Genomic DNA, 13,977 nt, shown 5'->3' with positions numbered 1-13,977 from the left:
CATAATCCTTCAGGAGTTCCAACCACCTTCTTTGTCTTATATTCAATTCCTTCTGGGTGAATATATACTTTAGGCTCTTGTGGTCGGTGTACACCTCACAGTGTTCGCCATACAAATAATGTCTCCAAAGTTTCAAGGCGAACACCAACGCGGCCAGCTCCAGGTCATGTGTCGGGTAATTCTGTTCATAGAGTTTCAGCTGTCTCGAGGCATAGGCTACCACCTTGCCATCTTGCATCAGCACACAGCCTAGCCCGTTCTTGGAAGCATCACTGTAGATGGTAAATTCTCCAGTTAAGGACGGCAATGTTAAAATTGGGGCAGAAACTAACCTTTGTTTGAGCTCCTGAAAGCTTCTCTCACACTTGTCGTCCCAGATAAACTTGGCCCGTTTCTTAGTCAAATGGGTCAAGGGAGTAGCTATTTTGGAGAATCCTTCTACAAATCGTCGGTAATACCCGGCTAATCCCAAAAAGCTTCTAATTTCTTTGGCGTTGGTAGGACGAGGCCAATCCACCACCGCTTCTATCTTCTTGGGGTCCACTGACACTCCTTCCTTGGAGACCACGTGGCCGAGAAACGCCACACTGTCCAACCAGAACTCACATTTGTTCAGCTTGGCGTACAGCCTTTTCTCTCGAAGGGTTTGTAGCACCATCCTCAAATGGTCTTCATGCTCCTTTCTGCTCCTTGAGTAGATTAGAATGTCGTCGATAAAACTATCACAAACTGATCCAAATATTGTCTAAAGACTCTATTCATCAAGTCCATAAATGCAGCCGGGGCATTGGTCAGTCCAAAAGGCATAACCAGAAATTCATAGTGCCCATACCTGGTTCGAAATGCCGTTTTTGGCACATCATCAGCTTTAATTTTCAACTGATGGTAACCTGACCGCAAATCTATCTTGGAGAAGACTTGGGCGCCCTGCAGCTGGTCGAACAAGTCATCGATCCGGGGTAGGGGATATTTGTTCTTTATGGTTATCTTGTTCAATTCCCGGTAATCGATGCATAGCCGCATACTCCCGTCTTTCTTTTTCACAAACAGGACAGGAGCTCCCCATGGCGACGCACTAGGCTGGATAAACTTTTTGTCCAGGAGTTCTTGCAGTTGTATCTTCAATTTCTTTAACTCAGCAGGGGCCATCCGATAAGGAGCCTTGGAAACTGGCCCCTCTCCTGGTGCGAGGTCGATAGCAAATTCGATCTCTCGGTCTGGGGGTAATTCCGGTAATTCCTCCGAAAAGACATCCGGATATTCTCTAACTACTGGAATGTCTTCCAGTTTGGTCTCTTTCTGAGCATTCTTTACACAGGCCAGATAAGCCATACACCCCTTTTTCAGAGCCTTTCCAGCTTTCAAAGCGGAAATGAAGTGCAGTGTAGGAGCACCTTGAAGGGGTATGTCACCCTGAAAGAAGAATTCTTGCTTCCCAGGTATCCGAAATACCACTCTTTTATGGTAACAATCAATGTGGGCGGGATACTGTGACATCCAGGCCATGCCCAAGATAATATCAAAGTCTTGCATGTCAAGCTATAGAAGATTTGTCTCCAATTCTTTTTCCCCTATCTGAATTATGCAATCTCTATATATAGTGTCAACAATTTTGGTTTCTTGAAGGGGTGTAGCAACATGCCATGGTTCCACTAATTTCTCAGGTATGCTATGTAATTGTCTGGAAAAGTTAACTGACACGAAAGAATGCATAGAACCAGAATCAAATAGAATGAGGGCAGGGGCTGAGTTGACTGGAAGTGTACCTGTCACCACCTGATCGCTAGCACTGGCATCCTGATGGGTCAGTGCGAAAACCCGAGGGTTACCCCTCGATCTCTGGTCCTCCGGTGCAGTATGCCTGGGCTCATCCCTTTTTCGGCTAGGGCAGTCGCGGGCGATGTGTCCTGTCTGCCCGCAAGAATAACAAGCCCCGGTCTTCCTCAGGCAGGTACCGCTGTGGTTTTTGCCACAAGTGGGGCAACTTCTGCTCGGTTTCTTCTTGGGTACAGATCCCTTGTTGCCCCTGGACCCACTACTCGGTGCTCCTGACGACCGAGTCCTCTTCAGGTCCTCCCTCTCTCTCCCGGACCGTATCAGGTCAGCCTCAACCTTCAAGGCTCGGTCCAGTACATCCTTGTAACTTGAGAACAGATGGGAGGATATTCGGGACCGAATCCCGTACCTCAATCCTTGCTCAAACCGGTTTACCTTGCTCCTCTCCTCCTCCATGAACTGGGGGCAAAATCGTCCCAGCTCGTTAAATTTATTGGCGTACTCCAGAACGGACATCTGGTCAGTCTGGGTCAGCGTCAACAATTCATTCAGCTTCGCCTGGTGGACTGAGTCCGGAAAGTATTGGTTGTAAAACATCCTCTTAAAGTCCCTCCAGGTGAGTCCGTCAATGGCATAAGCCGTCTCCATGGCCGTCCACCAGTATTCAGCGTTTCCTGTCAGCATAGAGGTCGCCAGTCGGACTGTCACCTCATCAGGAAAGTGGAGGGCTCGGAACATCTTCTCCATCTCCCGGATCCATGTTTCTGCCGCCATGGGGTCAGACTCACCCTCAAAGGTCGGGGGGTTCAATCGGCGGAACCTCTCATAGCAGGAGTCTGCTGATGGCATAGCGGCCAGCTGCATCATCTGTTGTTGTTGCAGCACTTGTGCCATGAGCTGATATACTCCGGCTAGGCCTACCTGACCCGCTGCAGACTGTGGAGTATCCGGGGAAGCTGACCGCTCGCTGGGCTCCGGGGAGGGTGGTCTCCGGTCGTCGTCCATGCCTCTCTAATGATCGCCTAGCAGTCAAAAATTTTTAAAGTGAGATTATGATAGACTAGCATATTATAATATTTTCCATGACGGTGACATTCTTAACTACCCCTTTCCTCAGGCATTTTATGGTTATTCTATTGTTTAACCTAAGGCTCTGATACCACTAGATGTCACGCCCCGGATCCGGATCCGTGACACGGCCGTGCTATTGCCGACTATCGCCCACAGTAGCACGCAGCCTCATACAGGGGTAACAGGTAGCCAAAAGGATTCAAACTTATATATATATTAAAAGTTTTGCAGTACAACCTTCAAGTTTGAAACCAAAAATACAGAACTTCTATGCTATTCAAATGTACAAAAGCATATAAGCTTCTCCAAAAATAACGAAGCTCTGTAACAAAATAAAAACATATCTGATGGCGATCACTGGTGAGGATCTGAAAGAAAACGAAGCATAAACAGATGTGAGCTACACGGCTCAGTAAGTAATCCTGCATAATCCTACCGGATCAACCAGTAGGCTAAACATGTAAATCAGGGTTTGAGAAGCTGACATGCATGTTTATCTAATAATCATCATGGCATAATATGTATGCAATTTAAACAAAGCAGTAGTGCAAATCACAAAATTTTCATAATATATGCATATGAAACCGTGCCCCCGGCATGCCGTGGTCCATTCTCTCGGATGCTACTGCGAAGTCCATTCGGCCACTGGCGGGGCCAGCTAGTCATTCTCGGCCACTAGCAAGGCCAGCGAAGTTATTCTCGGCCACTAGCAAGGCCAGCTCAGTTGCATTCGATCAGTAGCATCTTTGAGCCCATTATAATGCCTCTTGGCTAGCTAAGACTTTATAAACTTACATGCACGATTAAAATATCAGCATCATCATGTTGGATACATAGCCATAGCTTCTGAGATCATGTAAGTTACTTATGCATTGTAACATATCATGCATGAAATAAATGCTTAGGAAACATTAATAACATGACATGATCCATAACAAGATTAGAACAGGTTACTTACTATAAGTAGTATTCCAATTCCTTGGGTCCGGACGACGGGTCCTTGATTCCTAAATCACATTGCAAGGCCCACATTATCCTCTGATTAACATAAATTTCGTTCATCTTACTATGGACTAGTTTGTATCCCAACCAAGGATTTTAGCCCAGTTCAATTCACCCAACTTGAAGCTTTTGGGTTTAATTAAAGCAAATTTTGGGTTTACAAAGCCTAATTGGGCCTTTTATGAAAGGGTTGGGTCGGGTTTGTGGTTAGGTCCACCCTTTTTCTAGCCAATTTGGCTTTCTGCCAATGTAATTGGGCTTAAATTGGGCCTGATCTATACTCAATTGGGTCTGTTGGAACTAACCCAGCTTAATTGGGTTCGGACCCAAGTCTATCTAGGCTTAATCCAGTTCGGATTTGACCCAATTTGCAGTTTGGGCCTGTCCAGACTTAGCCCAATTTAACTGGGCTTATATTCCAGTTTAATTGGCCTGCAGGGACCAATTAGGTCCTCTGCACTTAGCTTAATTAGAGTGGGTCCAGCTTTGGGTTCGGTCTAAGGCCAGCCCGAGTCCAGTAAATTAATTTAATTTGAATTGGATGCGGATCCAACTGAACTTGTGCTTAACCTAAATTAAGGTTAGCCCAATTTAGAATTTGGGTCCACTTGGATTTAACCCAGCTCATTTAAATTATCTGGGCCTAACAGATTTCGGATCCGGACTCGGATCCGACCCGCTTGGCAGACCCGTTAAGGCCCTCCCCCCCCCCCCCCCTTTTTTTTTTTTCTTCTTTCTCCTTTCTGGGAGCTTCCAGAGGCTTCGGCCTCCCCTCCCTTCTTCGCCCGTGCCTCTCCATCTTCCCCTTCCTCCGGTTCCCTTCCGCCTCCCGTCTTCTCCCGTTTTTTTTTTTTTGCAGGCGGCCGGGGGAGATGAAGCGCCCTCCGACCGGCCGGAGTGGTGCTCCCTTCTCGGGGCAACGGCGGGGGAGGCCGGTCCCCTTTCTCCCCTTCTCCGAAGTGACGCCGGAGAAGAGGGGAAAAGCCGAGAGGGACCGACGCCGGATTTCCTCCGGGGTCTTTACCGGCTCCGACCACGGCGAGGTAAGGCCGTGGTCCGAGGTAAGTACTTATCCCTCTCTCTCTTTTTTTTTTTTGTGCGTGTGTGGGAGCCGCGCCGCCATCTCTTCGCCGGCGGAGAGGCGGGGGCTGAGGCTGACGGCCTTGGGGCCGCGTCTGTCGCCGGCACGGCCAGACCCGGCGCCCCCCCTAGGCTGCCCCTCAGCCCAGGGCGGCGGCGGCCGCGACTGTCACCCGCAGGCCGAGTCCGGTTGGGCTCGGCCCGGGTGGCAGTTGGGCCTGGGCTTGGGCCTTTCTCAGGCCGGCCCGCGGCCTGTTGGTCCGGCCCGCAGTCCATGGGTCCGTCCCGTGGCCCTCCTCCTATTTTTTCTCTCCCGTGCCGGTCTCCTCCTCTCTGTGCCAGTCTCCTCCCCTCTGTTTCATTAGTAAAACAGAGGGGAGAATACCCCACAGAGGGGTATCTCCACCCTGTCCTTGCCTAGAGACCTACTTACAGAGCCTTACCTTGATTCGGTTGACTGGAGTTGGGCAGTAATTCCTTCTCGGCAAACTCCCTCCTTCCTCTCCTAGGGCTGCAGGGTCCCTTCCGCCTCCAGCTCCAAGGCTTGGCTCTCTGGTGCAGTAGATCCAGAGGGTTAGAGGTTTAGGGAGGGTACATTCAATTCGGGTTAGCAAATCTTAGGGGTTTTAAATACAGGGCTTATGACTTGACCCCAAAGGAGAGGTGGCGTTCTCTCCTTCCTCACTGCTCCGGGAGCCACCAGCTGCCCCTTCTCCTCAGGCCAGCTCAAGGCCCAGCTGCCGAGGAGGAGGGAGGTGGCGGGTTCTCGCGTGGTGCATGCCTGTGGGGGTCTTTCCGTTGGCCATCTGTGATCCTGTCTTTTCAGCCCTCGGGGAAGATGGGAGCCTGTTCTTTCTGGGCCTGCTAACCCTCCACCCTGGCCCAATACCCTCAAACTGGGCCCTACAGTATTGGGCCCAGTCTGTATTGGGCCCGGACATTACAAGATACACATAATATATATGGTCTATAGATGAGACCATCTCAAAAGCATAATTTTCATGTATGAAAAGTCTTGGTCTTTCTCATCCAAAAAAAGATAAGGAATAGCCTTTAATCCTTGTATTGTGCTAAATCATCACCTGGACACTTGCTTTTTCTATGGGATGGTATTTCTAGGATTTTAAGGGCTTGTTTAGATATTCCTATAGAAGTAGACTGAAAATTCTGTTAAGAATTAGGCATATTGGTCCATCCATCTTGCATTTTCTAAGAGCCCATCCAAATCCGGCCCAGATCTTAGCATCATTATCCTCATCCTGCAATGATGGTGCTATTGCTAACTAGTTGAACTTGTTGGAGTCCTCAAGGAGATATCCAATATTAAATTGCCACTGATGATATCTCAAAGAAGCTTAGTGTGTATTACTTAGTCATTTATTGCATATTACTAAGATAAAACTATGTATTACTTCTGATTGATGTGCACATTAATAAATCAAAAGATGTATATTAACAAGATAATAGGTGTGCACCTACAAACTATTAGGTACACATTAGCCCAATAAGGAGGCTCATATATATATACATATTATGTAGAGGATTAGATGTCAGTTAACATCATTAGCAAGGGTTGGTAGGAGAAAAAAGCAGAAGGATAAAGAAAAGTGAGGGGCAAAGGACACGTAGGGAGTTGGAAGCAAAAAATGAAAGATCACTAAGAACTCATTTGGTTCGTAAAAAAAAAAATATTACTTACCAAGTTTATGCCAAATATATATCGGCGTCCCACTCATTAGGTATCGTATATCTAGAAATCCCTATATGCTAAGATATTTAGACCATATAAAAAAATTTGGAACTTTCTAGAAAACACAAGATTTGTCCTAAAAAATCTCTTTACCTCATTGTTGGCTGGGAAATCCCCTACTGCAAGGATATGGATGGTGTGGGCGTCCCCTAATAGGTTTTTGCTTGTGCACAAGCATGCCACTAGCATCTAATAGCTGGAAAAAAGATAAGGCGAAGGACTGATAGTGTAAGTTCTAGTGTCTTAACTTTCAAAGACTTTTTTTTTTTTTTTTTGGTGAAAACGGCAATTTCATATAACTCTAACGTGAGTACACCTTGCCATATCAGAAGAAAGCAAAAAATACAGTGGGGGCGGGAGCCCTGCCGTGGAAGTCCAACAAAAGTCCCCTGAATGTCGTGCAACGTAAGAGGCGACCCAGTCTGCCATACTGTTCGCCTCCCGGAACACATGTACTGCCTCGAAGTCGTCCATCTCCAGGGCCATCCTGCGGGTCTCCCGAATGAGAGGATGTCCATCACCATATCTGTCCGCACCCTGAATCCAGTCGATCACTATAGAGGAATCCCCCTCGAGGTGCACCCGCCTAGCGCCAAGCACCCGCCTCGCATAGGACACACCCTCCCAAGCTGCCCGTAGCTCAGCTCCCACTACTGTGAGTCCAGGCGTATATCGGCCACCCGCCACTACCAGCCGTCCAAGATGATCTCTGATGACAAATCCAACCCCGCCGGACCTGCCCTCTAATGCTACACTACCATCAAAACTCACCTTGAGATAGCCGGGGGGTGGGGGCACCCAAGAAGCAAACACAAAGAGGAGAAGGTATAATGTAGCTGAGAGGAGAAGGTATAATGTAGCTGAGACTATGAGTCTATACTTAATACGCCCATGTATCAATCCCCGAATCCGAATAAATCCCCTCTTAGATACACTCCCAACCGCCCGATTGTATTGTGGACACGTGTGCCGCCGTGGGTGGTGCTTATCTGGTCCAACGTGTCGGGAAAGGTGTTAAACGTGGTTGGGAGGGGGGGTTCATTGCACTTTTTTTTAATTACGCCGCATCTTTAAATCTCTCTCTCAACGGAGGATTTGGATTTGCCTTTGATGTGATGGAGTTCTTCCGCCGGTGGACGCGGGAGGAGGACAAGGCATTCGAGAGGGCGCTGGTGGCGATTCCGGAGGGAGCACCGAATCGGTGGTTGCTGATCGCGGCGCAGGTTCCCGGGAGGAGCCCGGGGGAGGTGTGGGAACGCTACCGGCTGCTGGTAAACGATCTCGAGATGATCGAGCGCGGGGAGGTGGAGACGCCCTCGCAATGGGACGACGCCGACGCCGACGACGACGACGCGGGCGAGAGCTCCGACGCCCCTGGGACCTCCGACGGCCGCCGTCGCCAGACCTCCTTCGGCCGGGGCCGCGGCGAGGAGCGCCGCCGGGGGATCCCCTGGACGGAAGAGGAGCACCGGTGAGAATTCCAAACTTCAATCACTTTTCTTCTCAATTTTAGCGCACCCGCACGAGTGCCACGTAGGCCCCAAATTCGTCGACCCCCGAGGGTTTGTGAGAGGGTGTTGACCTGGGTGCTCGTTTTTTTGGGTGTAATTTCGGTTCTGGGGAGGGGTGGGGGTAGGTGATGCAGGGGAACACGACTCCTGAAGGGGTTACGTTCAACCATGCCGGGCGTCGGCGGCGGCGAAATATCCGCTGGTTCTCGGAGCTGGACTGGAACCGTACTTCGGGTTGAGAAATTTTGTGGTACGGGATTGGAACCGTCCTCGGTCGCAATACCGTCGCCGCCAACTGATTTGTTACATCGGTTTTGACCGCAAACGGTGGGAAGTTGGGAACACCGGGCGGTATTGGGACCATGGTCCGTTCCCATAGGATTCATGGGAGGGAGCTGGGTTGCGGAGATTGTGACAGGGACTCTGATTTGTTTTCTCTTTGGTTTATTTCATTTGTTTTGTTTGGGGTTTTTTTTTTTTTTTTTTGGTACAATGTTTTGGGTTTATTTGGTTGGCTCTTGCAGGTTGTTTTTGGACGGGCTGGCCAAGTTTGGGAGGGGTGATTGGAGGAACATTTCGAGGTGGGCGGTGAAAACAAGAACGCCAACTCAAGTGGCCAGCCATGCTCAGAAATACTTCATCCGCCAGGGCCCTAATGCTAGCAATAAAGAGTCTAAGAGAAAGAGCATCCATGACATCACGAATCCTTGAAAAGATCATATAGCAAGCCAATCTCTTTCATTCTCTCTTTTTTTTTATTTTTAAGGCTTAGCTATATTCTCTCGCTATATATATATATATATATATATAGCTTGAAAGAATAACATCCATCCAGTATCATAGGATTTATCTTATTTCTGCATGTGATTCCCTTCTAGTGGAACCTTAATGGATTGGTTTTGGCAATGAAGCCTGTTTCTTGTGCTACATTTTGATTATTGTGGTATGATATTTGCGATGGGTTCTCCTAACTTCTGGTTGGTCACTGTTCACTGCTGTACCATATGTTCCTGCTATGAAATGCTGACATATTTTTACTTCGCCATGTTCACATCAGCGAGATGAATGGAGACATGCATGGAAGTTGAGACGCCGATCGGTTCCAGCGCATGTAAATATTGTTGGTTTAGAATATTTAATTTAAATTTTTAAGTTCTTAGAATTTTATAATCGATATTTATCTAAACAAAAATATACTTAAATACAAAATCTTATCTTAAACAAAAATATACTTAAATATACTGGAGGCTGGACATTAGGCCGTTGCAGCTGCCGCTGCTGCCAACCGCCTGAGGCTGTTGTAGGCCACTGTCCATCGACTCTTCCATGGCTTTGTTTGAGAAGAAGAGGGGGAGGGAGAGTCTCCCCTATGTTGAGAAGAGGAAAAAGGCTTTCTCTCCTCTCTCTCTCTCTCTACTTTTCTCTCTCTTCACTCTCTTGTTTCTCTCTCTACTTGGATTGTCTCTCTCTAGAATTGTTGGACTAGATAAGGGCGTCTTTCAATGACTTTTGGTCGGCTCTGGTGAAAGGCTCCAGTCCATAGTCATCAGGCGGCGTGTCAGCCCCCATCACAGCAATTACTGAGCACGTTTGAATTACAATCTTTATTGAGGTATCTATACTATAGTGCAGCCTGACTCTTGAGTTGACTTGTTAGACTAACTAGATCCAATCAATCCAAGCACCCAGATATTACTTCTGTTTTTTTTCAGAATTGCAGGTTGTATAGTACATGGCTAAAGTTGAGATCACAGGTGGAGGGAATGATTAGATAGAGCATCACTGATACCGATTGGATAATCAAATTTTGGTAATTGGACCAACTTAGTTGTTTGGTATGAAGTGAGATTATTATTGTTCAATGATATTGAGGTTATAATATATTTGTAGGCCTTACATATTCTTTAGAACTCTTTTTTAGGGAGTGTGTGGCTGTGTCGCATGCCAGATCCGGGTGCTGGGTGCGGGGTATGACTTTTTTGATCAGATGTTTGATTGTCATCCTTATATCTTAATTTAGGAGAATATTTAATATATGCACGTGTTTGGTTCGCAACGAAAATCGGAATCGAAATAAATTGGTGGGAATCGAAATAGCTATATCCTCTGGCATATTTGGTTCGTAACCGCAATCAAAATCGGAATGTAATTTGAATACTCGGAAAGAGAAGAAATTTGATTTTAGAGGATTGGGGTATATCCACTCTCCTTTAGAATCAGAATGGAAATGAAACTCTCTCCAACCAAATGGCTGGAGCAAAAGTCACTCATTTTCATTTGCATTTCAGAGTCTTAACTCTTCCCAACCAACTATACCCTTGATTGCATCAATTTTGATTGAACTCTCATGCAAAAATTTCTCTTCGTTTGTCATTCTTGACTCGTATTGAGGCTGCAGCCATCCATGTTGCCTATTCTGGCATGGATCAGGGGAGCAGGGTACAAGATCTGTGGTAAGGGTTGAGTCTTGCCTTTTTTTTTTTTTTTTTTTTGGTAAAAGAATAGGAGGGGAGGAGGAGGGACCAGCCCACCCGCGTAGCAGCCCCATTACTGAGCCCCCCTTCCACTAAGGAATGTTCGATACAGGTCGCAGGTTTCGCGTGCCTTCCCCGACCCGTGGGCTCACCCCACTGGGTTCACCGCCTCACGTGTGGGTACGTCACCCCAGTGCCACCTTGGTACAAGTAGAAGGAAAGCATAACCGCCAACAAGCCAGCCGAGCGTGGGGCATCCGGTCCCCTAATTTAATCGACGCCCGTGCGTTTCGAACCCGGGCAACTTGGGCGGAATTATCGCCCCCTTACCACCAGGCTACTACCTTGGTGGCTTGAGTCTTGCCTTTGGTCACCAGTCCAGGAACAGTATTTTTTTTCTAGCTAATCGTTTTATGTGAAAGGGAACGGAGCGGGGAATGACTGAGTCCTCCTTTCCCCTAGTTTTCCACAAGTCCCACCACGCTCTTGGAAATTTCCACAGAAGCAGTCTCAATCAGCCCCACACCACCCCACTGCTCTTTTCTCTCCCCCCAATCTAAAGCCTTGCTATATATATATATATATATATATATATATATATATATGCACTTTACACCAACTTACACATATAGAAGCACACCTTTCCTTCAACTTGCAAGCTTCCACAACTAAATAGAAGCTCCATAGAGAGAGGGGGGCAATCAGCAACATCTTCCAAGATCCAAAAAGGTTGATAGATAAGGAAAAGAAGCAGGGAAATGAATAATCTTGCACCAGGCTATCGTTTCTACCCAACAGAAGAAGAATTATTGAGTTTTTACCTTCGCAACAAGCTCAACAGCAGGAGAGAGGACATGGAACGAGTCATCCCCGTCGCCGATGTGTACTGCTTCGATCCATGGCAGCTCCCTCGTAAGCACTCATTTTGTACTAGTTCATTTTCTTCTCACTCTTTTTTCTATTTCAGCCTTATTCGCTTTTAGCAGAGAAACCAAGAATAAAAATATTCACATCCTTGGGTAGTTCTATATCCGACTCGTCACCTTGATCTTCAGTCGGTTGCTTTAATTTTAATAATTTGTGAATCTATGTATATGCTTAATTTCTTTCTCCTTCACCTTCACATCAAGTCTCTAGCTCTTTGAAGTACTTTCCAACACTATTATCATATCTGAATCATAAACTGACTTCCAATAAATAATCACTGCATGCAGAGATTTCAGGAGAGCCATGCATTCGAGACTCCGAGCAATGGTTCTTCTTCTGCCCAAGGCAAGAGAGGGAAGCTCATGGGGGTAGACCGACTCGAACCACACCTTCCGGGTACTGGAAGGCCACCGGCTCCCCTAGCCTCGTCTACTCCTCCGCCAACCGTGTCATCGGTGTGAAGAAGACCATGGTCTTTTACCAAGGAAGAGCTCCCACAGGAACCAAAACCATATGGAAGATGAACGAGTATCGGGCATTTAAAGAAGATGCAGCCACCACTATGTCAACTGAAATATCAAAGGTAATAATTCCGACTCTTTGAAACCTTTAGTTTATCATCTGCTTCTTTTTATAGCGATCTTGTATTGTTTGATTGTGTAGCAACGAGGCGAATTTAGCTTGTGTCGAGTCTATACAAGATCGGAGATCATCAGAGCATTCGATCGGCGTCCTCCCGTCGCGATTACAGCAAGCGAGAGTCGAAGAACGCCTGAAGCGTTGCCCTCCATGGAGACAAGATTCATGGCCAAGAGAGCCAGGTCTGAGGGTAGCTCCTCGCGCGAAGACGATGTCTGCAGCCGCCCGATGCATCATCGAAGAACCAATGATCCCAACGGAATTGAGGACAATGATTGGGACTTGTTGGATTGGGCTTGAAGAGAGAGAGAGAGAGTTCAAGCTCTCTCTCTCTCTCTCTCTCTCTCCCTCCATAATTAATTTATTTTTTTATTGATTAATTCAAAAAATAGATATTGATTTCTTATAACTTGGCATCACTAATTATAAGGAGAGAAAGGGTAGGAAAAAAGAATATGAAAAAGAGAAGGAAAAAAAAAGTTTGAAGAGGAGAGATATATAATGCTTAGAGCAACTCTAGTCGTATGGCCGACAGGCCAAACTTGGGTTTGATTAGTTTTCTTCTATTGACTAATGGTGGAATTATTCGGCACCGCGTTCATCTCATCGTCATCAGTCAATCGTCACCCATGACGCGTTTCAAAGTGTCAAGTTGCTTTCACCTATTTGTATGGATCTCATGGAGTAAAATTCCACCTCGTCAAGTGGTACATCACACAGGGTGGCGAGACAAAAGCTCGTTTCAAGTGGGTGAATGAGCCATGAGCAACTGGGGTCATGCAAGCCTTGGGCTTGAACAGTTTATGATTTGGACTCGCAGGAGCAAATCGGGCCCCAAGAGCTCAACCAAAGTCTATAAGGATTTTGGGAAACCCCGGCCCAAAGAGCTTGAACAGTTTATCATAAAGCCACACACTATTTCACTTACTCTCTCTCCTCTCTCTTAAAGCTAAGCCCCAGGGGGGGGGGGGGAGGCTATGGAGGAGAACAGAGCAAGAGCAGTAGCCTGTTAGAACAGCAGTAAATTCATGTATCAGACTGTTATTTTAATAATTTGATTTTTCAAAACTTTGGAGAACTTTTGGAAATTATTTTCAAATGTTAACGTAGCTCTAATTTGTTGAAACTTTGCTGATTGTTATTTTGTCAAGAATGTAAATTATGCTTCTTTCAATTCATGTATTCAACTTTGGGGGGTTTTAGATGCTAAAGCATCCTTGTATATAAAGCGATTAGATGACCTAATTGTGGGTATCTACAAAATGAGTAATATGTTACACTTTGTAGTATTTATTGAAATTATTTGTAAAATATTCTATATTCAATGTTATGCAAATTTTTAGTATGATTCCAAATTTAGTTGTATGCAAAATTTCTGTAATTATATGAATTTGATTTATGATTGCATTATTGTCAGTTAACTGCATGATTTCTCACTCATTATGTATAAATTGTATTGTATTTATATTATTGGATCAAGCAGTAAAATTCAGAGTGGTACCATGAAAGAAAAGAATGTTTGGCTTATGTGTGTGTGTGTGTGTGTACACATACATATGTATATATCATCTAGCTCTCAACTTGACTATATTATAGATCCGGGATTTGATTACATGACCTATACCACAGGATTAAATGTGACCCATGACTTACGCTATAGGGGTTAAATGTGGCTGCATGCCCTCAACCGCAGGGGCTAGTGCGGCCTTGTGGTCACTGTTGCTGGAAATTGGACCCGGGGGCCGTC

At 46.2% G+C, this 13,977-nt stretch overlaps 3 protein-coding genes across 3 annotated transcripts; 2 read left to right on the top strand and 1 right to left on the bottom strand.

Moving 5' to 3' along the window:
* Nucleotides 1–1,539: 1,539 nt before the first annotated feature.
* Nucleotides 1,540–2,781, bottom strand: LOC149751522 (uncharacterized). Its single transcript, XM_089926609.1, has one exon. It carries the CDS (start codon nucleotides 2,779–2,781, stop codon nucleotides 1,540–1,542), a length of 1,242 nt encoding a protein of 413 aa, XP_089782735.1.
* Nucleotides 2,782–7,760: 4,979 nt separating this feature from the next.
* Nucleotides 7,761–9,158, top strand: LOC103718883 (transcription factor DIVARICATA-like). The gene is made up of 2 exons (XM_008807883.6): nucleotides 7,761–8,150; nucleotides 8,715–9,158. Exons 1-2 carry the CDS (start codon nucleotides 7,795–7,797, stop codon nucleotides 8,899–8,901), a joined length of 543 nt encoding a protein of 180 aa, XP_008806105.4. The 5' UTR covers nucleotides 7,761–7,794; the 3' UTR covers nucleotides 8,902–9,158.
* Nucleotides 9,159–11,142: 1,984 nt separating this feature from the next.
* On the top strand, nucleotides 11,143–13,199 carry LOC120109077 (NAC domain-containing protein 90). The gene is made up of 3 exons (XM_039122812.3): nucleotides 11,143–11,576; nucleotides 11,879–12,174; nucleotides 12,255–13,199. The coding sequence occupies exons 1-3, from the start codon at nucleotides 11,423–11,425 to the stop codon at nucleotides 12,528–12,530; spliced, it is 726 nt and encodes a 241-aa protein (XP_038978740.3). The 5' UTR covers nucleotides 11,143–11,422; the 3' UTR covers nucleotides 12,531–13,199.
* The last annotated feature ends 778 nt before the right edge of the window (nucleotides 13,200–13,977 follow it).

Source organism: Phoenix dactylifera, chromosome 12, assembly GCF_051530095.1.
Source record: "Phoenix dactylifera cultivar Ajwa chromosome 12, Ajwa_hap1_PhDact_Kaust_v1.1, whole genome shotgun sequence".
In the NCBI taxonomy this organism is placed as follows: domain Eukaryota; kingdom Viridiplantae; phylum Streptophyta; class Magnoliopsida; order Arecales; family Arecaceae; genus Phoenix; species Phoenix dactylifera.
The sequence above is the reverse complement of the archived record's forward strand: the minus strand, read 5'-3'. Positions and strand labels throughout refer to the sequence as shown.